The sequence below is a fragment of the Marmota marmota genome, unplaced genomic scaffold (assembly GCF_001458135.2).
Source record: "Marmota marmota marmota unplaced genomic scaffold, marMar, whole genome shotgun sequence".
NCBI classification, from domain to species: domain Eukaryota; kingdom Metazoa; phylum Chordata; class Mammalia; order Rodentia; family Sciuridae; genus Marmota; species Marmota marmota.
Genome location: NW_026000051.1, coordinates 13,859,778 through 13,883,695, shown reverse-complemented (window position 1 = coordinate 13,883,695; position 23,918 = coordinate 13,859,778). Strand labels below are relative to the sequence as shown.

Sequence of the window (23,918 nt, the reverse complement as noted above, 5' to 3'; positions counted from 1 at the left end):
GGAGGGGGAGGGGGAGGGGGAAAGAAAGAGACAAGCAGAGCTGAAAGCATGACCCAAAACCACTTTAGTGAAAAGCCAGGAACTTCTCATGCATGAAGCAAGCTGTCAGTCTTTTCCTTGGCTTCCTCCTATGCCCCTGTGTACTACACTGATGCCCTGATTGTCTTTCTAATGTCTGCAAGTTCTTGCTCAAAGTAGAAGAAAAAGCCTCTTGGAAGGCAGCCCTGTCCTCAAGCCTTGGTAAAGTCTATCCTTCCTTTTTGCTTCTGTAAATTCCTCTTACTACAGTTGCAGTGGAGATGAATTGAATGCATATGAAAATGTAGAACACATGTACGTGCTCTATCAAATCTAGCTCCCTATCTATCTTAGGAGGCCCTCAGAAAATAGGAAGAAATCGTTTCCTGGGTAAAGTAGATAGAATTCTCTCCCTGTCTCTGTCTCTCTCTCCACATACCCATATACATGCATGCTTCTGCACATATGAATAGATTATTGTTGTCAATGAGTAAACATTATCAAAGTCTATAGAATAAGATGTGGAAGTTCTTCACTTGTCACTTCACACATCCTGTCCCAGTGATCATCACTGTCATCTGTTATGTATTCTTCCAGGACTTTTTTTCCAATGCATTTAAATACACATCCACAGCATAGACATTTAATAATAAACCCATCAAGAGAATTGCACTATGCATTGCTATGAGACATGCAATGACAACTAAGGCAATTTTTTGGAGATTCTTTTTGTCAAGTCTCTAACATATAAATCTGTTCTTTTAAAACGGCTATCTGGCACTGCACAGTATAAATGCAACATAATGTTTTTAACTAATTTTTATTGATGGGCACTTTGGCTGTTTATAGCTATTTGTTATTACAACAGTGCTATAATGAAAGTCTTTATACATATATCACTGTGCACATGTGTATGTTTCTATAAGACAGATTCTTACAAGAGGAATTGCTGGGTCAATGTTTTATGAATTTTAAAATTTTGATAGATCTACTAAATTACCACCTGTGGAGGCTCACCCAGTTTACAAGCCCATCATTGATGAATGAGAGGTCCGATCTTGCCACATCATTCATATGGATATTGCTACTCTGGGATGGGAAAATTAACTCATATTTTGTTTGGACTTGCATTTCTCTGATTACTGGTGAAGTCCAGCATGTTTTTATGTTATGGTCATTTAGGTTTCTCCTTCTGCAGGCTGTCTGTTCATGTGCTTTGACCATTTACTACTATGATATCTGTCTTTTCTTATTGGTTTGCATATGCTCTGCATATTTTCTGATTAGTTATTCTTCACTCTCCAATATGTATTAGAATCTTCTTCTAGTCTGTGCTTGTATTTTAATCTTGCTTTTGATGGCTTATAACTTTTATATTCTAGTCCTTTATTGCTTCTGAATTTTATGCAATGTTTAGAAAGCTACAAGATGATAAAATATCTTTCTGTACATAATTCTAGCATTTTTATAATTTTTTGGTTTTGATTACTTAATATATATGGAATTTATTTTGGGTGCTGTGAGAGTTGTTACTTTAACTGAACTATTTTTTAAGTCAGGAAGACAATTACCTAAAAAGTTCATCTTTTTGCCAACTAATTTGAATGTGATTTTATCAGATTACTAAATCCCAATGTATAGCATGCATACGTGGCTGGGGATTTTCCTATTTCCTTACATATATATTCCTGAAATAATTCTCCATCTTTTAATTACTCTAGATTTATGACTTGTTTTGGATAGGATAAAGTAAGTCCTCTCTCCCTCATGAATGCTGATTTTCTATTTCAAACTTTTTAGAGTGCTCTTCCTTATTTTCCCCTTCAAATGAATTTTAGAATTAGCTCACCAAAGGCCAGGGAAAACCCTCATGAAAATTTGGAAGGTGGTGGATTAATTTTAGGTGGTAATGTATTGAAGTTGGGGGAAAGTTTTAGTCTTCAGTTAAGAATCGTTCATATATATATATGATTGGAGAGTCAGTTCTGTGCTGGGCACTGTTGAGGGCTATGCCAGAGACACTTTCTTGCATTCATTGAACTGTTCCTCTCCCTGGGTGCGCCCTGTAGACGAAGCTTTTCTTGCAATTGGCTGGAATTTTTAGCAATGGAACCAGTACTGATGAGACTTAGCCCTTCTACAACATCCTGCATTTTCCAGGCCCCTTTCTTCTCTTGCTCTGGTCTACTTGGAGATCATGTGTTTCAAAGGCATATTACAGGATGAAGGCAGGTGGCTTCCATCACAGCACACCTTGCACGAATAAGAAACTAACTTCTGTGTACATGTTTCTCTTTGGGACAGGAGGTCTTCTCCTGCTAGAGCGACAAAGCTTATCTCATCTTAACTATTACAGCTTCTTTATAAATTGAAGTCTTCTCATTCAGAAAAGAATTTATATCTCCATTTATCATTTTTTAAAAAAATTTTGAAGTTTTAGACTTTTTGTCAGAAAGGTATGGCACATGTCTTATTCATAAACATTTATGGGAGGTACTACACTCTAGAGGTTACAAGCATGTGTTTTGGATCCAGGTCAACAGAGTCTAAATCCTGATTCCATCACTTACAGGCTGTGTGTGACCTCAGACAGACTGCTTAGCTTCTCTGAACCTTGTTTGTTTATCTGTAAAGAAGTCCCACTTTAAAAACCATTGTGAGAATTAAAGGTGTCATGTTTGGAACATGGTGTGTCCCTGGAGAGTGAAAGCTTCTATTATTATACTTTATCACTTCAAGAATATGATCATATTTTCACTTATATTTTCTAGTTAGTGATTTGAGAAAAGTTATTGATTTATGTCAGTTGATTTGGAATCCTACCAATACAAATAAGTCATTACTTCTAATGTGTCTCCCCAAATTTTCTAGAAGGATGAACACATATTTTCTCAGTTTGGGTTTTAGGATTAGAGAATAAATTAGAAAGCTGTCATTTTGGTTTTTTTTCTCTAGCTCAGTTTACCTAAGTTAGAGGTTATTGGTTCCTAGATGATTTGACAGGACCTGCCTATCAATCTCCAGGCTTGATATCTTCTTCTCAGTTGTTGATACTTAGCTTTCTTGTCATTTATTTCCACTTTATTTGCCTACTTAGATTTTCTATATCATCATGACTCAAAATTGGCAATTTGTGTTTTCTAAGAACATAATATATTTCACCAAGACTTTCAAGTGTGTTGGCATAAAGTTGCACACAGCATTCTCATAAAATTTGTTTTATCTTCTGTGCTTCTATAGTTATGTCCCTAGCTCATTCCTGACGTGATTTTTAATCTCTCTTCTCTTCTCTCCCCTGTCTCTCTCTTTCTGCTTGAAGGAGTCTTTTTGTATTTCATTGATGGACTCCCTTCCCCCCCCCCACCCCGTTCCAATTCAATTCCTTCTTCTGCTTTCTTTACATTGTTTCATAATTCTTTCTCTGGCTTTTTAATTCAAATGCATCATTTGTTTATTTTCAATCTTTCTTGCTTCTTACAAAAAGCTGTGGCCTGTCTGACAGCAGCTTTTCCTACATCCCACGAGTTCGACATGCAGCTTTCCTGCTCCTGTTTATTTCTAAAGCGGTTTTCAGCCTGACTTTTTTTTTCCCATACCCAAGTGGAACTTAGAAGGTAGTTATTTAAAAAAAAATCCCAATAGATTTGTTCCCCCTTCATTGTTAATTCTTAATAAGAAAGTAGCATGTATGATTTCTACCTTTGTGAATTTATTGAGATTTCATGCCCCTTTACTTAAGGGAGAAACAATGTGTCAATTTTGGAGCTAATTTAATCTGAATTTAAATAGAGGTTGTCCCACCTACCAGCTATGTGACCTTGGCCAAATCTCCTTCTTTCCTAGGGCTCAGTATTATCATCTGTTAAATGAGGTAACTTAAATCCTCATTATACAGCAGATGTAAGAATTAGGGATAACTTAGGTAAAGAACTGTGTAAAGGCTGGGGATATAGCTCAGTCGGTAGAGTGCTTGCCTTGCATGCACAAGGCCTTGTGTTTGATCACCAGCACCACAAAAAAAGTAAAAAACAAACAAACAAACAAACAAACAAAAAAACTGTGTAGTGGCCAAGTAATGCACCAGCAATTGTGTAATTATTATTATTCATGCTATTATGAGTTATCTGATTATTAGCCCAGTTATACTTTAGGGAGTATAAATTTTGTTTCCACTAGTTCTCAGATCCCAGTTTTTGGTTTCTCTCTAGACTTCATTTTTTTTTTTTTTTTTTTTTGCTTCAAAGCAAAATTTTAGAACATAACTTGTTGTGTTTCCTTCATTGGAAAATAATACATCAGACAATGTACATTTATGCACACGGAATCATTATATGTATTGCATAAATTTTAAAAAATGCATTACATACCCACACACACACTATATGCAATGCTCAGGCCCACGTTTAATATTTCATGATCAAGTGGACATTTTGGGTATATGATGTGGTTTGTTTCTTATTATAACCTCTAATAGATAGAATAATGTTCCCTAAGTGTTCATATCCTAATCCTCAAAAGACCCCAAAGACCCACATATTAAAGGCTTGGACTCCAGCCCATGGCTTGACTGGGAGGTGGCAGAGATAGGACCTAGTGGAAGGAAGTTAGGATATTTTGTCCTCTGTCCCTTTTGACCCCCCCTTCTCTTCCATGAGGTGAGCAGCCTCCTCTGCCTCATAATCCCACATTCACACACAGGGTAGCCACAGGCCACGAGCAACAGGGACAAGGGACCATAAACTGAAACCTCTGAAATTATGAGAAAAAATAAACCTTTCTCCTTATAAGAGTATTTATCTCAGGCATTTTGTTATGGAAACAAAAACAACAACAAAAAAATAACAGACACATCTGCAAATTTGTAGCAAAAGAGACTTTGCAAATGTGACGGTCTAAAGAATTTTGAGACAGAAAGATTATCCTGGGTTATCTGTGTGGACCCAATATAACCCCCTGTGATCTTTATAAGAAAGAGACAAAAGGATCAAGGAATACAGGTAGTCTCTACCAGCTAAAAAAGGAAGCCGATTCTCCACTAAGGTCTCTAGCAGGAATGCAGTCATGCAAAGCCTAGATTCTAGGAATTCTGGCCTTTAGAATTGTAAAGAAATAAATTTGGGCTGTTTTGTGCCACTGAGTTTGTGGGGATGTCTGCAGAAAGGTTAGGACATGCACAGCTTTCTTAGGGAGCTGCTGCTCCCATTGCAGGATAAGGAAACAGGTTTGGAGAAGCAGAGTGATCGGTCATTATGGTGCTGGGAATGAAACTGAGAAGTTCAAATCTCTAAGTGTGTATGAGTGCATGTGAATGTGAATTGTGTGTGTGTGTGTGTGTGTGTGTGTGTGTGTGTGTGTGAGAGAGAGAGAGAGAGAGAGATCTTAACCTGGTCACACTGTAAGCTTGTGGTGACTTTCTTTTGCGTGGGGTGGAGAAGGATTATGGGTTAGCAGGAGAGGAAGGAGGGAGAGATAAAAGGCCTGGTGTGTGCGCAGTAAGACCCTTAGAGACAGAGTGGTAAAAACACAGGGACTCAGGAAGGCGAATGATCCTCTCTGAGTTTTGGAATATAAGCAATTCTCTCCCCCAAGCCACCTCGGGGCACAGGAAGATTTACGTGAAGGTCTGTTTAGTTGTTGGTTTCTGTTTTTGATTTTATTTTCATATGATGCCACATAATTATACAGCTCCTGCAGAACATTCTGTTGTCTGGGAGATTTTCTTACAGAGCGTAGGCTTACCGGAAACGAGCCAAAATCCACAAGAAATTATATTTATACATATGCCAAAATGCAAAACATAAAATAAGTACAAAGACAGAAACTGGGCACTTTAGCTGAAGGCAACAAATGTGTCACCCTGACACAGCCCTCACATGATGAGTAAAACTGGGACTGTGGAGACAGTGGCATCAAGCCTTGTTATGTGTCTACCCAGGAGCACTTTTTCCTTAATCCTCACAGCAGGACCTTCAGATGGTACTTCCATTCCAACATGGCCACGGAGGACCCTGAGGCCTGGGACTTCTAATCTTCTTGACTAAGGTCACATAGGACCTGGGAAAATCCAGGACGTGGACTTGGGCCTTCTTACTCCAAATCCACTGTTCTCTCCACTGCAACACAAATGACTTTCTCAAATCTGTTTTTCAAAGGAGGAAATTGGGACACATATACACACATACCAAAAAAAAAAAAAATGGCATTGTGTACAAACTCTCCGTGCAGACAGCATTTTTATTTATTTGCTTATTCATCCATTTCTCAATGGTCTGTGGAACCAATAAAATGATTTAATGAAATCCACAGACTAGAAAATATTTTTTAAAAATAAGGAAGGGAATCAAATCCTAAACAAAAATAAGAACAGAGAAAAGGTAAGGGTAAGAACAGCTCAAGGTGCTAGACAGACTTGAACGCAGGTGAGCGTCAGCCTGTGTACCCATCATCAAGGTAAGAGAGGAGAAGGCTGCTCAGAGCTGACCCTGACATGTGACACCATGAGAAATCTCACCTGGGGTCATCAGGGCCAGGACCAGCAGCTGACGCTCTCGATGGCATTAACCCCACTAACCAATGCCACCAGAGTCCTTCCCATGAAGTCTCCCTGGATTGTCCCCACATTAACCAAAATGAAGCTCAGTAGAGCTGTTCTCTGTGGTCTTGGTTTCCAGGCTTCACCCGAGGATACACTGCGTTCCCAGGAAAGCCATTTTGGAGGTTCTATATGCGAGGCTATTCTTTTGAAAAGGGGGAAGGAAACAGGAGTCCATGAGGACCTCTGGGCTAATGTATTCGCATATTTGATCTACTCTAAGAGCCACCCAAATGGTAAGAAACACTAGCATTTCATTTAACACGATGGAAGAAAAGAAAGAAATCATAGAAAAAAAAATTGAAAATAAGATACTCCTCATTTCAGAGATGTTAAAATGCAGAAAATATCGTACCCTACAATCAAAGAAATTTGTTTCCCCACCGAGGACCTTGTCAGAGCCTTTACTATCCCCTGGTGTCCTGGGAACTTGCAGGAGGCAGTTACTGAGCGCAGACTCTCCCACATGGGCCTCGACACTCAGCTTCTCTATTTTTTATTTTTATTTTTTACTTAAAAAAAAAAATCTCTGGGTATGTTACAAAACCATGGGAATTATACCTAGCTGAAGAAAAGGTGGACATTATGTGTTTCTCTTGATTCTTTGTGAATATTTCTTACATGTGAGCTTTGGCCAATGTTTCAACAGCAGAGAACACAGGTAGTAATATTTGATGAGAATCCGGCCTGAAAGTATTCAGTGTGAACTATTAGAGGGAAAGTCCACATCCTCTAATCAAAAGTCAGAAGGGGGACAGCCCAGGCACTAGCTTAAAAAGGCTTTTAGGCAGAAACCACCAAAGAATATTTGCCTGAAGAATGCTTTCCACCCTCTGCAACTGGATGTTGACTGTCAAAGTCAAAGCCGTCGCCCCCATTCCACCAGACCAGACTTTGACAAGGACAGAAGTGGCTTCCAGTTAATTGTGGACATTAAATACCTGAATTCATCTCCTCCTAAAATCACATGAAAGGGACATTAAACAGGCTAATAAGGATGAGTTGAGACCACATATGCTCTTTGAGCTCATATTTTGAATATATTTTCATGGGAATTAGGTCCTAAACATACTTGGGATGTCCCCAGTTCCTAGCTCAATTTTATTTGCTAACTGGTTTTGAGAACTTTGGGCCTCAGTTTCCTTCTCTAAGTCACTTGGGAGATATGGAAACTTTTAAAAAGTTGATGGAATTCTCTCCCTTACATAAGAATACGTGGGAAAATCTCTTAGCAGATGATATCAGGGAAAGGTGTAGACCCCCTGAAAACAAAACAGAAAATCAGAATTTCTTTTTCTGAAGTAAGGATGACTGTATAATCCACTATGTCTTGTTTGGGTATTTTTTTTTCTCTGTTTACTTTGGTTGCCAAGAAGCACAAAGTTAAATTTGTCTCATGTTGAGCAACTCTCTCATTTCAGACTCCTGAAACCATTTTCTCCCTTTCCTTTTCGCTCCTTACAAATGGCTCTGATCAGTCCTATCTTTATATTAACAGCTTTTTTAAAACCGTGCTGGATTTATGTGGATAAAATTAAGTTCTCTTGGCAGTGTGCACCGCAGACTTTGTAAACACACCCACACAAATGAAACCGACAAACTCGGTTGCTAGGTAATTTGTCAGGCTCTTCACAGAAGGTAATGCTTCTTCACCTACAAGATCTTTTCTAAATACTTCAGCTTAGTATCCAGTGACCTTCTCAACCTACTTCCAGTTGACCTGTTTCTGCCTACCATATTGGTACCTGTGCTCTGTGAACATCAGTCAGGACCAAGTGAGGCCCAGCCACCTGCTCACAGTACCCTCTTTGCACATGGTGGGCTAGGACTTGTGCTTGATGATTCGTGGCCCTCTTAGCATCTCCTTAAAGGTCGGGCACAGAATGGGTGCAACAAACCTTAGGTGGAGGAATTCAACCCTTATAGTTTTGAAGAAGTCTTTAGGTCAATTAGTATGGAATGATAATACAGACACATAGGTGACTAGGGCATTGTCCCTGCTCCTGAGGAGTTCACAGTGGGGCAGTACCAGTGAGTCAACCAGGTAATGGGGCAACCACAATGGAGAGTCAGAGGAGTAGTGGAGTAACCCTAGAGCTTGGATGCTTTATCCATTTGGGGGGAACTTGGCTTGGTAAGGGGCTGATAATCAGGGCAGCTAGCAGAGGTCCAGTCTTTGGGAAGTGTCAGAATTTCATTGGGATAAGTTAGAATATAGGGCAAAATGTAAGCAGCCTCTTCTTTTAATAAGGCCCCCTGTGTAGAAATGAAAAATATATATATACATTATATATATATATATATATATATATATATATATATATATTAACAAAAATAAAACAAAGAGAAAAATTATTTCCATACATGTCCTAATCCCACTTGAGAAATGATGGTTATTGGTTCTTAGATTCAGGGTAGCTGCCCATCTCATGCTGACCCCATGGACTCCAGGGGGACTTGCTAAAGAAATGACAGAAGATGAAACAGGTGTCCAAGTTAAAGGTTCAGGGACATCTGAGTGGAGAGGGTATACACGGGAAGGGAAGAGGAGACACAGAAAGTAGTCAGAATACAGAGGCTGAAGCTAAGAGGCTAACACAGGAAGAGGGATATAGTTGGAAATGCAGCTGGAAAGGGTAAATAGGAACCACTCCTTTGGCTCCATTATTTGAGCAACTTCATTTAACAGTTACTAATTGAGCACTTGCTATGTGCCAAACACTATTCTAGATACTGGAGATAAACTGGCAAGCCAGACATCAAATCCAGCAATTAAATAATTGAATGTGATGGTTTTCCACCTGTTAGACTAGTACTATGGTTTACTGAGGGCTTAATTAAGTATGACAGCTCATTCTTGCACAGGTTCACTTGATCTGCATAGTGGGGCTGTAGTCACTTCTGATGGTACATGAAAACACACATGCTCAAAGAAATTGAGTGAGTTGCCCAAGACCACATGACTAGATGTGTCCAGAGGCCAGCAACTGACATAAGATCTGTCTTGATTGGCACCAGAATCACTGGGTTTGAATAATTGACAGCCACCACTTACTAGCTGTGTGACCTTTGGCAAGTCACCGTGTTTGGTTTTCTTAACTGTAAGGTGAGAATCATAATAGCACCTCTCTTGCAGAATTGTTATGACAATTAAATGAGTTAATGTGCACAAAGCGCTTACTATAGTCATGGCACATAAGAAGTGATTAGTAGGGCTGGGGTTGTGGCTCAGCGGTAGAGTGCTCACCTAGCATGTGCTAGGCGCTGGGTTCGATCCTCAGCACCACATAAAAATAAATAAATAAGATAAAGGTATTGTGTCTAACTACAACTAAAAAAATATTTTAAAAAAGGAGTGCTTAGTAAACTGCTAGCTGCCATTATTATTATTATTATTATTATTGGTACTAGGGATTAAACCCAGAGCTGTTGTTATTAAACAGAATTATTAAACCTGTCCCTATATTCAGAAAACTCTTAAGTTTACAGAGCTTTCCCCAAGTTGGGAAGGTCTCTTTGAGTAAGTAAGGATTTGCTTTGTTTTCCCTGCTTAATTCAATAACTTCCCACTTCTCCCTCAACCAACTCTCTCACAAGCACCTGCTAATAGCCTTCATTGTTTACAGTGCTTCTAACAAGTGTGGGTAACTTCTCATTTGCATCCTTAATAGACAATTTCCAAAAGCATATTAAAGCTGCAGTTGGTGTTTGGAGACCTGGGTTTCATTTCCTTTGTTGTCCAGTTTATCTGCATTGAATGGGTCTTAACAGCACACAACACACTCAGGCCCAAATCAACTCTTATTTAACACTTCCACAGACCTTCCATGGCAGAAAAGGTAAGAAAGTCCATTTCAGAGATCCAGAAACCAAAATGTTGAGGGCATGAGGTCCTTGAGCAAGTGATGGGTGACTGTCATTAGGATCATTCACTTGAGTTACTTTAGTGAATGAACATATATAGTGCTAACTTGATGCAGGGTGCTGTTCCAAAGCACTTTAAATATTTATGTAAATCGTAATGTAAGCAATGTTTTTAGAGCTCATAACAACTCTATAGACAGGGACTATTATTCTGGTGTTTTTACAGATGAAGAAACTGAGGCCCAGAGCTAAGAGATGTTAAGTAACTTGTTCAAGGTCATACAATTAATAATGTGTTTCCCAGTTGTGTTTCATAGACCTTGAGCATGTTGCTTAGCTTTAATTGAATAATAAATGTTAAGTATTTTGCACTGTTCATAGATATCATTATATTGAGGTAGTAGGTATTGAGGCAATTGAAGGTCAGGAGTCTTCAGTCCTGATGGGATTAAAATCTCAGCATTACCAAATCCAAGGTTCCCTATCGTGGGCTCTGGATGGAAGGTGGTGATAGTTTCCCATGTCAAAATCCATTAGTGCTGCGGCTGCCGCTGTTCCTGTTGTTATTTTCCATAGAAGAACACCCTCCCCACAAGGAGACGGAGAGGAAAATAACAATGATAAGGACCCAGCTGATTCTGTATGCAAGCCTGCAGATCCAAGCCCATGCATAATTTAGTCAACACTGCCCTGCAGTCACTTAGGCTGAGGAGAGACCGCCATAAATTCAGGTCCGCATAGGCTAATTTATTTCTTATTTATTTTACTGATACATATCTAGGACCTCCAGCGAGCTGCCCCAACACCTGCTTCAAGGCACCTGCAACCCTGAGCGTGACTGAGGCAGGAAAGGAGACCCTGTAATAAATACTAAACTCTGTGTACTAGAACCGTGCAAATTCAATCAGTTTTCTGGTAAACTGGGATAAAACCCACCTCCCTTTTCTGTGATAGATGGACTGCAGAGGTTGCTAAATCTCATATTCTGCTTTCCTACCACAATGACAAGAGCACTGGGAATCCTTCTCACACAAGCATACGATTGTTTTTCTGAGTCACAGAATGTCAAAGATAAGCAAATTTTCTAATGTGACGATATAACCAGAAAAGACATGAGAAGAACAGAATGCTGCTATTTTCTTGAGTGGTTACTGAGGACCAAACGCTTTCCTAAGTGATGTCTGGGGCGGAGGTAACTCTACTACACATAGGGAAAACAAGGTAAGTTGGAAGAAATGGGAGCCATAGTTGTGCAGTGATTTCTTTGCACAGACAGTTAAACTGTAGCCCAGAGAGAGAAAGCAAGTGGCCTGATTCTACTCAGCAAGTTTAGTTCCAATGTGCTCCCCATTTTTTTGTTCTCCTGCTACTTTTAATATTCAGTTTAAGGGACTGGGCATGTAGCTCAGTAGTAGCATGTGCCTGGTTTGTCCAAGGCCCTGAGTTTCATCCCCAGGACTGTGAAAATGAGAAACAACAACGTCCTTATTTGAGTTCTTCCTGAGTCCCAAGCTATGACACAAGCTTTGAGTGTATTGTTTCCTAGGCACCAGCTATCTGCGATTACTCGTCCTCACCTATGGGGCACTAGGGCCACAGACACTGATGCTGGACTCAACCTGCTGAGTTCCTTCAGAATCTAGGTTCAAACCTGGGTTAAACCTATGGATTTGCTTGCGCACCACACCTGATGGTTCCTGTGTGAACACCTTCGCGATCCTTGCTTTTCTCTCCACTCAGCATTGCCCAGGGCTGCAGGAGGGCATGCAGAAGGGGCAGGAGACCTCACAAGGAAAATATTCTGACCCTGGATGAAACGGGGGCAGGGGCTCTATTATTGCATGTATTAATCCATTATTTATTTTTCCTCTGTCATTATTCTCTTCAACATTCTTCTCTTGCCTTTGACGTCTTGGGCTGAAGCAGAATAGAAATGAGAGGCCATTTCCCTGAAGGTCAGCCCAGGCTGGAGAGGCAGCAGTTCCTGACCATTTTCCCACCCATACCCCCTTGGCCTTGTGGGTTCCCACACCTGGGCCTTGGGGACAGATAGACTCACCCGCAGAACATGAAGATGGTGCTGGAGGTGGCATCGTAGGGCAAAGGAAGCGTCTGCTGCAGGCACAGCTGCTCACAGCCGCCGTTAAAGCCATCAGAGCAATCAATGCCTTTGGAGTGGTCGTAGCAGCCAGAGCCGTCCTTCATGGGCCTGAGCTCCTCTGGGCACTGCTCAGAAACAGGGCAACAGGGTGGTTATGGCACAGGAGGCGGCTGGCCCCAATACTCCCTCCTCCCACCTTCTGAGAGCCTCGTGTGTCAGACACCAAAAGAGACAGGTTTGAAGACTCATTTGGCCAATTTATAGCTAGGTGGCTTTGGAAAAAAAACCTTTACTTCTCTGAACCTCAGCCTTCCTGCCTGTAAAAGAGGATTTTTGTGACTATCTCCTTCATAGAGTGGTGAGAATGGAGGGAGATAGTGTCTGCAAAGTGTTTGGAAAGTTATGGATACTGTTGGGTTGTCTTCAGTCTTGTTCGGATTGCTATCACCTGATAGAGTCTGCTGCTAGCAAGGTCACTCGTGGAAGCCGTCAGATATAATTTAAAGAGACCCTAATAATATGAGCTTAAGTTCCAGCTTTTGTCCTTCTCACTGTGTGACCCTGGGCAAGTTACTACCCTCTATGATTCTCAATGTCCTCATCTACTTAATGGGCCTAACACAACTATAGATTTTTAGTGGGGCTTAAATGGTATCATGAGGGTGCGTAACTTACTTCAGAATTTGCGGCAAGGGTTGGTACTCACAAAATGAACGTGAGTTATCTTTCTGTCTTGAACTGGTCTCTTCTCCGCCCTTGTCCCTTGAACTCTAAAGGAATCCTGGGAACAACCAAAAGCCTCCTAACTAGCCTGCAGGTCTCTAGCTTGGCCTCCTGAAATTTTCCTCCAAAGTGATATTTCTAAGTAGCATCCTTAGCTTAAATGGATATATGGATTTTTTTTTTTAAACTCAGATATTCCTTAAACTCATAATGGGGTTCCTCGACAGAAATGTTCAGATGCTTGCTCAGCCCTGTGCACATTCCTCCTCTGGTCTCTAAGCAAAAACCCCAAGAATTCCCACCTTCAGTGACCTCAGCTGTCACGTTCTCGTCAGTGTGTCTGGCACCTGCTAAGTGCTCTGGGAGTGGATGATCTGATACTGGGGACATCTGACCCTTTATTTAGTTTTCCATCATTTGCTGAGGCTGAGCTCATCTTCTCCCGCGCAGTTGATGGAGAAGCAATAGGAGCACTCCTGCCTTCAGAAGAGTGAGGACCTAGGTTTTAATTTCATTCAACCTTTTGGCATTTCCTGTCCACGGAGATAAACACCCGGAGCCCAGCCCTCCTCATCCATCACTGGACATCACTGATTAAAATGCCCTCCCCTTGTCTCCGGTCCAGCCAGCTCCCTAGCCCCCTCTCCAAGCTGTCCTTCTGAATGACATCAATAAATACACACACACACACACACACAAAATTAATTTTCCAAAACCACCACAACAAAACACGAGGTCAGCCCTCTTGGAAATTAAATTTTGCCTAAGAAGAATTTGTAATTACGAATGCATAAGAGAGTTCTTGGAGACATTTGAGCATTTGAGACTGGCACCAGGAAGGGTGATGGAGAAAGTAGGTTATAAATGGCCTTTGTCAAGCTGCAGAAAGGTTATAAAACTGCTACGTTTTGTGCTTAAAAAGAAAAATCAATTTTCCATGTGAGTGAAGTGCTGTACATATTAATACAAGCTCAGAGGAGTCCCCTGCTTGTCTCTGAACATTCTGTCAGACAGAAGGGCACCTGGTCACAGGGTCATTTGGAGCCATTTGCTGGCACTGGGGGCTGGGTTCTGTCTGTCTGCAGAGACTCAGGGATGGGGACTGGACCATCTCACTGGGAAATAAGAGAGACCTGGGGTGGGGTAGTAGTCCCAGTTCTTTCCATCTGCCACTGATTCCCAACCACCTTGGTTTTTCAAATCTATGCTCACTGCAACCCGAGCATTATCTAAGCACATGACCTGTTTTACTCATTCAGTCCTTATACAAATAAATGAGCCAGTGAAGTAGACAGATAATGACTCCCCAAGATGCTTCCCTGTCTTAAGCCCTGGAACCTGGAAGCTGTGAATACGTCTGTCTGTGGTAAAGGTTTTGAGATGTGATTAAGCTAAAGCTCAGGAGGAGAGTCTCCTGTATTTTACTGGCTGACCTAAATGCTATCATGAATGTCTTTATAAGAGAAGCAGAACAAGATTACCCACATAGAGGGGAAGACAATGTGCACTTGGAGCAGAGATTGGCATGCCCGTGGCCATGAACCATAACTGCTGGAAGAAGCAAGGCTTACATTCTGCTGTAGGGGCCCTAGGACCTGCCGACACCTTGATGTAGGACTCCTGGCCTCCAGAACCGTGGGAGAATACATTTCTGTTGTCTTAAGCCATCCAGTTTGTGGCGATTTGCTACAGTAGCTGGAGGAAATAAATACAGCAGGTCCTGTCATTGTTCTCATTGGACAGATGAGGAAGCTGAAGAGGGACTCACACACAGAGGGTGGCCGGGCAGGGCCTGGAAGGCTTGCCAGTCTGTAGCTCTTTACTGCCTCCTGGGCAAGTCACTTCACCCCCTGTTGCTTATTAAGCGTATCAGTCTTAGAGAGCAGGGCAAGGCAGGTCTTGGAGCTGATCTGACCCCCATGCTTTAACACTGAGGGTCAGAGAGCAGCAGCACACCACACAGAGTCCCTTAGCACAGGAGTGGAGGACACAGAGGCCGGCTCCCCTTGTCTCAGCTCAGGGCTCTCCATGCTACTCACTTTCCTTTAGGTTAAAGCATTTGACTGATGAAGACAAACTTGCAGAGCCTCTGTCTCTTTCCCCAAGATGATTTACAGTTGAGGAACTGAGGTTCAGAAAGGGGAAGGAACTTGATTAATATCACACAGCAGAATAAAGGCAGAGCTAGAATTATACCTAAATTTGATCATGAACATGGGAGAGACTTTCTGAGTAAGTGGAGCAGATGTATCAGTGACCCCCATAGGATCCTCCCTTCGTCTGCTAAGGGCTTCATGCCCATGTCTTAGAGGGCAAGGGGGGCAGATGAGGTCCCCCTTTGCCACTATTTATTATGTATACATTGTTTCAATTATTCCATTGCTCATCTTCTGTCTTCTCCACCAAAATGTAATATTTGTCATAGTATAGGCTACCTTGGGTTTGTCCTCAGCTGGCACAATAGTAGGTACTTGCTATTTGTTGGATGAAACTGCAGAGTGCCAGACAGGAAGTTCAGGGTATCTATGGATTCATGAAGGGTCCGCAGTAAAAGAAGGGAATCAGGGGAGAGAGGAGGGAGGGGAGGAAAAAGGTAGGTACTGAAGAATGAAATGGACCAAATCGTGTTGTGTGTATGTATGAATATACAACTGCAAATCCCACAAACCTGTATAATTATGTACCTATGAATAATGGGTCTGAATTCAAACTGAATTATTAATTATTCAAACCGAATTCAAACTATTACAAGCTGTGTGACCTTTGGTCCATGACTTAAACTCTCCTATCTTTATATGATTGCTGTGTGGGGGTAAATGTGTCATAGCTAGCTGCAAAGAATGTCCCCAACGATTCCTGGTCACACTTTTGTATAGGCCCCATCCCTCATGGCACTGTACCAGGGTTGGTCTATGTGACCAATAACTGATGGTAGGAGAGATGGTAACTGGTTTTATAGTGGGAAACTGAGGCCTGCAGATAACAACCAGAGAAACCGGGCCTGTCAAAGACACAGGCTTGGAGGTGAATTCTCCATCTCATTCAAGCCTGCTGGGATGACTGCAGCCCCAGCTTACATCCTGATTGCCACCTTGCCAACAGCTAAGTTACTCTGACTCTCCAGAACTGCATAATGTAATAAATATCTTTGTTTGTTTTAGGATGCTTGATTTAGGATAATCTGTCACATAGCAATGAATAATAATGTGAGACAAATGTTATCAAGTACCTAACTTAGTGATCGGCAAAGGGTGGCTGCAGTTCTGAGTTTGTAAGGAGCTTAGGATCTAGCTTAAGAGGTAAGAAGTGCAAACATTCGGCAGATAAGAACTAGTTTCTAGAGCAAATATTATAAAATATGGTACAATTTGGCTGGGAAAAGGAAGATTCTGGAAATGTGAGTGAATGGGGAATATCAGAGTGAGGAAATGTTAGTCATGGAAGCCTTCCTGGAAGAGATGTGATGGGAGAAGGGAGATGTCTAGGGTACTGACATCTCCAGAGGCGAGGCCTGAGGTCTCGCTCAGGCACCACCACTCATTTGCCCTGTGACCTTGGACAATCCATGAACCTATTTGGGCTCCAGTTTCCTTTATCTATGTGGGGACACAGCTTGGAGATGACAATGTGGGCAGTGAAGTCAGGACTGAATTCCACTGCAGGCTTCCTGGCTGAGCATCTGGGAAGGCTGGTTCACCTAGAAGAGAGCCCCCCAGGTTCTCATCTCCAAAATGGGAATACAGTGCCTCTCCCAGAGGCATTCTGGAGACTCTGTGAGATAACACTTTTGCACACCACAGGCACTTAATAAATGAAGGATAAATTAACAAATGACAAATAAATGAACCCAACCTTCCCAGAGAAACTTAATGGAAACCACTAGTTGATGATTTTTCTTTCTTATCTTCCCAAGTCCTTTATTGTACCACTTAGCCAATACTTACTGCACACCTACTCAGTGCCGAGCAAATGTTTTAGTTGGTATAAGGGTTGTTGTAAACAAGACAGCCAAGAAACTGCTCTCGTGGAGCTTAAACTCCAGAGAACAAATGATTAATAATAAAACAAGTAAAATGATTATTTCATAGAATAAAACAGTACTATGAAGAAAGAATAAAGTATAAGGTGATAAAAGGTTAATAAGGATGAGGCGAGGGAAGAATAAACAAACATAGTGTAGAAATAGGAAAGGCAGACTTTATTTCCACTTTATTCATCTTTTTTCAAAAGTAGATTTCCTTACGGTACTTCTTTGTCTTTCTGTATAGATTTTAGAAAAATATTTTCTATGTTGGTAAAAATCATGTGAGGTTTTGATAGGAATTGTCTTAAGCTCTTATGTCAATATGAGAAATATGGGTATCTTTATGATGTTTGTCTTCCAATTCATGAATATATTATGTTTTTCCATTTATTTAGATTTTGTTTGGTTTCTTTCATTGGCATTTAATTTCAGCATACATGTTTTGTTAGATTCCTATTTAAGTATTTCATTGTGTTCTAGGGATTGCAAATGGCACTGAATTTTAAATTTCAGTGTCTACATGTTCATTGCTAGGCTATAAGAATTATATATAATTATACAGAATAAATTATATTCTATAATTGTACCCTTGTATCCCGAGACCTTGCTGAACTCTTTCATTTCTTTTAGAATTTTTTCCAAGGTCTCTTGAGATTTTAAATGTAAACAAGTATGTGATCTATTTAATTTACTCCTTTCTAATTTGAACCTTTTACTTCCTTTTTCTTGTGTTATTGCATTGGCTAAGAAATTTACCATTGTGTTCAACAATAATAATTATTCCTGATCTTTGAGAGAAAGCATTGAATCTGTTATAATAAGTATGTTAGTTGTAGGGTTTTTTTATTTTTATTTATTTTAAATATTTTTTTAGTTGTCAATGGACTTTATATTGTTTATTAATATTCCATGCTGAGAATCAAACCCAGTGCCTCACACATTCAAGGCAAGCACTCTACCACTGAGCCAACAACCCCAGCCCCAGGGTTTTTATTGATGTTCTTTATCAATATGTGTAAGTTCTACTCTATTCCTATTTTTCTAGAAGTTTTTTTTTAAAATAATTTTGGTTGTTGAATTTTGTTTATCAGTTGGTCTGATTCCATGATTTTTTTTCTTGTTTTGCCCATAAATATATTGACAGATATTTCAAATTTTGGTCAAGTAGCTTGTCCCTGGAATAAAATTAAGCCATGGTAGACAGTTCTGTTTTATGTCTTTTTAAATTCTGTTTGCAAATATTTTGTTAAGGATTTTTGCAACCATATACCTGAGGGTTATTGGTCTTACTCTCTCATTTTCTGGTTTTTCACTGGGTTTGTCTTGTTTGGTATCAATGTAATGCTATTACCTGAAAATCAATTGGGAAGTAGTCTCTCTTCTTCAGTTTTGGGGAAAATCATTTTTAGAATTTGTGTTAATTTTTCTTTAAACACATGGTATACTTTTCCAGTAAAACTATTCAGGCTGAGATTTGGAGGTGTGGGAATATAAAAGTTACAAATTCAATTTTCTTATTGGAGTTGTTTAAATTATCTATTTCATACTCGTGAGGTTTTAAAGAAACTGGTCCACTTTATCTAAATTATTAAATCTATTTGTGAAAAGTTATATACAGTATTCTCTTATTTTCTTTTTTTAAAATATTTTTTAACCTTTATTTATTTATTTCTATGTGATGCTGAGGATCAAACCCAGTGCCTCACACGTGGTAGGCAAGCGCTCTGCGATTGAGCCACAACCCCAGCCCTCTTATTTCCTTTTGACATCTTCAGGGGCTGTAGTGATATCAACTGTTTGATTTCAGATATTTTTAAATCGTGTTTTCTCCCTTTTATAGATATAAGACTTCCTAGATTTTTTTCATTTTTATTGATATTATCAAAGAATCAGAATCTTGTGGGGTCTTTTTGAGTCTTTAAAATTTATAATTATTAACTCATATTAATGTGCCGATTAATAGGTTTTCCTGTGACATTTCCATATCTGTATGTATTATGCTTTGTTAGACTCCACCCTCCCATATCCTGTCTTGACCACCCTTTTCTATCACTTCCTTCTGGTTTTCTTCCACTTCCCAATTAGTTCCTCTTCTACTTTAAAGTGCTCTTTTTTGCTTATTTCTATATTGAGAGAAAACATGCAGTTCAGGGCTCAGCTTATTTCCCTTAACTTTTATTTTCCTGCAAATGACAAAATTTCATTCTTCTTCATGACTGAAAAATACTCCATTGTTTATATAGATCATATTTCTTGATTCATTTATCTGTTGACCAAAAGAATCAGCTTTGGTTTCAGTAATTTTTATGAATTATTTTTCTATTTTTAATCACATTGATTTCCATACTTTCTTTGCTTCTTTGAATATATTTTTCTCTCCCTACTCTTGGTTCTTAAGAACTTAAATTATTGATTTTAGACTTCCTCTTTATTAATGCATGCATTTAGGAGACCACACTTCCTTTACAAATATGAAGCTGTAGAAACAGTGCCAGAAAAGGATGAATTAATGTGTGTATCACACATTATATATTTATTTATTTTTTCATTCAGTTCAGTTTTTTACTTCTCTTGACACTTTATCTTTAACTCTTGGGTTCTTTAGAATGCTGTTGTTTAGTTTTCAAAAACTTAAAAGAGGATTTTTCTGTTATCTCTGTTTTGGACTGAGGATTTCTGTCTCCACACTATTTATATGTTGAAATCTCACCCTCAAAATGGTATATTATTTTCATTGGGGACTTTTAGGAGGTGGTTAGATCATGGGGTGGAGCCCTCATGAATGGGATTAGTGTCCTTAGAAGGAAGGGAAGCTCCATCTCTATCCATGACATATAAAAAGACACAGGAAGAAGAAAATTTGTGGAGAGTGACATCACTAGAGAATCGAATCAACTAGAAATTGATCTCAGAATTCTGGACTCTGGGAGTATGAGAGAAAAATGTCTATTATTTAAGCTACCTAGTCTATGGTATTTTGATAGAGCTGACAAAGACCCTCTCTGGTCTTGTTTTCTTATTAGAGCCTGTTGTGAATCTTGAGGGGTCTTTTTTGGGTCTTTAAAATTTGTATTAACTCATATTAATTGTGCCAATTAATAGTTTTCCCTGTGACATTTCCATTTCTGTATATATTATGCTTTGTTAGACTCCACTCTCCCATATCCTGTCTTGACCACCCTAATACCATTCATGAGGGCTCCACCCCATAAACATACTTTGTATGACATGAATTCTTTCAATGTAGTGAAACCTTTATTGTAGCCCCAGATATCATTTTTCTTGCTATGTGTTCTGCAGACTCTAGCAATAATATGTAGTCTATTATTGTGCATAGTATTCTATAAAAGTTAACTATATCTCTTGAATAACCATATTGTTGAGTTCTATAATGTTACAAATTGTCCATCTAGTTGTTTTATTAAATTTGAGGAAGAGAAACTAAAGTATTTAACCATAATTATGGATTTGTATATTTTTATTATCAGTCCCATTAGTTCACACATTTTTCACACATTTTTCTCCATTGTTTGATGCATAAATATTTATAATTATAATATCTTCTTGGCGGATGACCTCTTTTTTTACTACATTTTGTTCCTCCCTAGTAATTTCATTTAAGGGTTACTTTATCTAATAATAATATAGTGACTCCTGCATTTGTTTCATTTACATTATATGTAGTTTTTTCTATCAATTTACCAATCTATATTATTATATGTGAAGAGAATTTCTTGTAGACAAAATATAATTTGGCCATACTTTTTAATCTAGTCTTCTAACTTTTATTATTCCATGTGTGCTTTGATCAATTTCATTTCATAAGATAAGTGATACATTAATGCTTATATGTGCCATTTTTATATTGTCTTCTTGTTTCTAGTTTTCAATTCTGTTTTCTTTTCCTTGCTTTTCTTGCAGCCTGCCTACACATTTGTTAGATTTCCAATTTGATGTATCTGTATTTTTCAGTGTATTTCTTTGCATAGTTTTTAATGTATATAAGATGCTCCAGTCTATTAATCATTTTTCCAATTGAAGTGATGTACAGTATCTATACCTCCCTTTATGCTTTATGTTTCTATCTTTTCTTCCATGTGATACAATTTTCTTCATTATTCCTCTACATGCATTTATGACCACATCTGACAGTGCTATCATTTATTTTTGCTTTAACCATCAATTGTAATGTAGAAAAATCAGGAGGGTAAGAAGGGTTTATTTATATACCCATATTTTTGCAATATTCTTCCTTCCTTCTCAGTGTTCTAAGATTTCTTATTTTATAATTTTCTTTCTGTTTAGAGAACTTCCTATAAACATTCATTTAGAGAAAGAGTACTAGATATAAATTCATTCAGTGTTTTTTCTATCTGATAATATCTTGATTTCATTTCCATTCCTAAAGGATATTTTCATTGAACATAAGATTCTTACTCAGCATTTGAAATATGTGCTACTTTTTCCTGGTTTCTCTGGTTTCTTGTAAGAATTCTTCTGTCATTAAATTTGTATTTTTTCTATAGATAAGATATAATTTCAACATGTTTTTTCCTTGAAGAAATAAAGAAAATTGACTATTAAGTTTTGGTGTAAATTTCTTTGTTTTTATTCTGTCTGGAATTTGCTCAGCTTCTTGAGTCTCCAGATTTTCGAAATTTGATGAGTTTTCAGTTATTATTTCTTTGAGCACCATTCTTTTCTTCTGAGACTCCAATGACAAAAATGTTTTTATTTATTTATTTATTTATTTATTTTTTAACCAGTTTGACAGACCCTTGGGAAGGTATTCACTTTCCTTTTCAATTTACTTTTTCTCTGATATTCAGAATGGGTAATTTTGCTTATTCTTTTTTAAAGTTTAATGATTATATGTCCTCTGCAATCTGCTGTTGAATCTATCAACAGAATTTCTATCTCATTTACCATATTTTTCAATTCTAGGATTTCCATTTGGTTCCCCTTTATAACTTCTACTTCTTTGCTGAGGCTTTCTGTTTTTTTTTTTTTTCGTTTGTTTCAAGAGTGCTCATGATTGTTTGTTGAAGCATTTTTAAATGATGGGTATTTTTTAATATCTTTGTCAGAGAATTCTATTATCTTTCATTTTGGTGTTGGAATCTATTGGTTGTCTTTTTCACTGATTTTGAGATTGTCCTGGTTCTTGGTATGACAAATGATTATCAGTGGAAAGGTGGACATTTGAGGTATTATGTTATTATGTTTTAACTTTGGATTTGTTTAAACTTTGTTTCATCTGGTTTCCTCTGACACTGGTCCAGCAGGAGAAGGTGGTTTGTCTCTGGCAAAAGCAGACAGAAGCCCAGGTTCTCCACTAAGCTCCCACTGCCGCCCAGAGGGAAAGCCCCTCTGTGCTGCTGGATGGGGGTGGGAATCTGCTCCCCATATGACTTCAGTGATAGTTTCCTGGATGGCAGTGGTACATATGCCTTGTTACCGTCCCCCACTTGAACTCCACTAACACCACACAGATGGGAGATGGCCTCATTATTGCTGGTCAGTGGTGACTGTCCTCATTTCCTACCAATGGCAGCAAGAAGAAGGGGAAATGGACCTCCTCATTGTAGGTTCGGGGTGGAAGTCATGTGGTTGCCACTGACATTCAGTAGCTCCAGGGTTGGATGTTCTCCTTACTCTTGATGGAAATTAAAATTTAGACTCTCCACTTGACTTTTGCTGGCATGGCTGGGAGCAGGTCCACATTTGTTTCTTCCCGTGGGATCTGTCTGGAGCACAGCAGTTACTGTCTAAAATTTTGCCTTGTGAGGATGCCCTTTTCCCTGATACCTTGGCTAGAGAAAGTATGCTTTGGGGATTTTTTTTTTTCTCATGCCTATTGGCATTTCTGAGCTTCTGGCTCCTTCAGTTCCAAATCCAAGACATATAAGGCAAAGAGAAAGCTTAGTGCACAGACTACCTTGTCTTTCCTTGGGTCCCAATGTCCCTAGTGGGTCTGCTTTCTCTTCACCTTTCAAAATTGTGTGTTTGTGTCATAGATAATGTGCAGGGGTTTGGGTTGTGTTTAGCCAGAGGAAGAGAAGAAAGATGTCTACTCCCCCGTAGGCTGTTTTTGCACAGCCCTAAAGCTAAGAATGACTTTTACATTTTTTAAAAAAGGAAACAACACGAGACCAAAAAAAAAAAGACCCATGTGACTTGCAAAGCCTGAAATGTTTACTATATAGTCCTTTATACAAAAAAGCTGCTGACCCACGGCTCCAGCCCCAGGAAGGCATCTAGAGTTTATTCTAAGTGCAACTGGAGGGCTTTGGAGGGCTGTAGGCACAGGAATGAAGTGATTTGATTTGCTACTTTGAAGAGATTACCGAAGTTACTGAATTCAATTATCTCTAAGCATTTTCTTAGAGCTCATAAAAGGAGCCCAGAGAGGCAGCTCTGTGAGACTGGGAGTGGGCAAGAGAAAGAGGGTGGGTCTGTCTAACAAGGACCCCATCCATTGGAAGGCTGCTCCTTTGCCGGGAGGCTTCTCAGTATGTAGGTGAGACAGCCAGGTCTAATCCAGGTCAGCTGGGATCCAGAGCATTAGAGCCCAGTTCTGCTCCATTTCAGAGGAT

The 23,918-nt window shown here is 39.3% G+C and overlaps 1 protein-coding gene across 4 annotated transcripts in view; it reads right to left on the bottom strand.

Annotated features, from left to right (window-relative positions):
• Nucleotides 1–23,918, bottom strand: part of Astn2 (astrotactin 2) — a 698,452-nt gene that overhangs the window by 157,540 nt on the left and 516,994 nt on the right. For all 4 annotated transcript variants that reach the window (XM_048813212.1, XM_048813214.1, XM_048813213.1 and 1 more), the window contains one exon: nucleotides 12,534–12,700. In XM_048813212.1, the coding sequence (XP_048669169.1) occupies nucleotides 12,534–12,700 (167 nt within the window). The remainder of the gene's footprint in view (nucleotides 1–12,533; nucleotides 12,701–23,918) is intronic.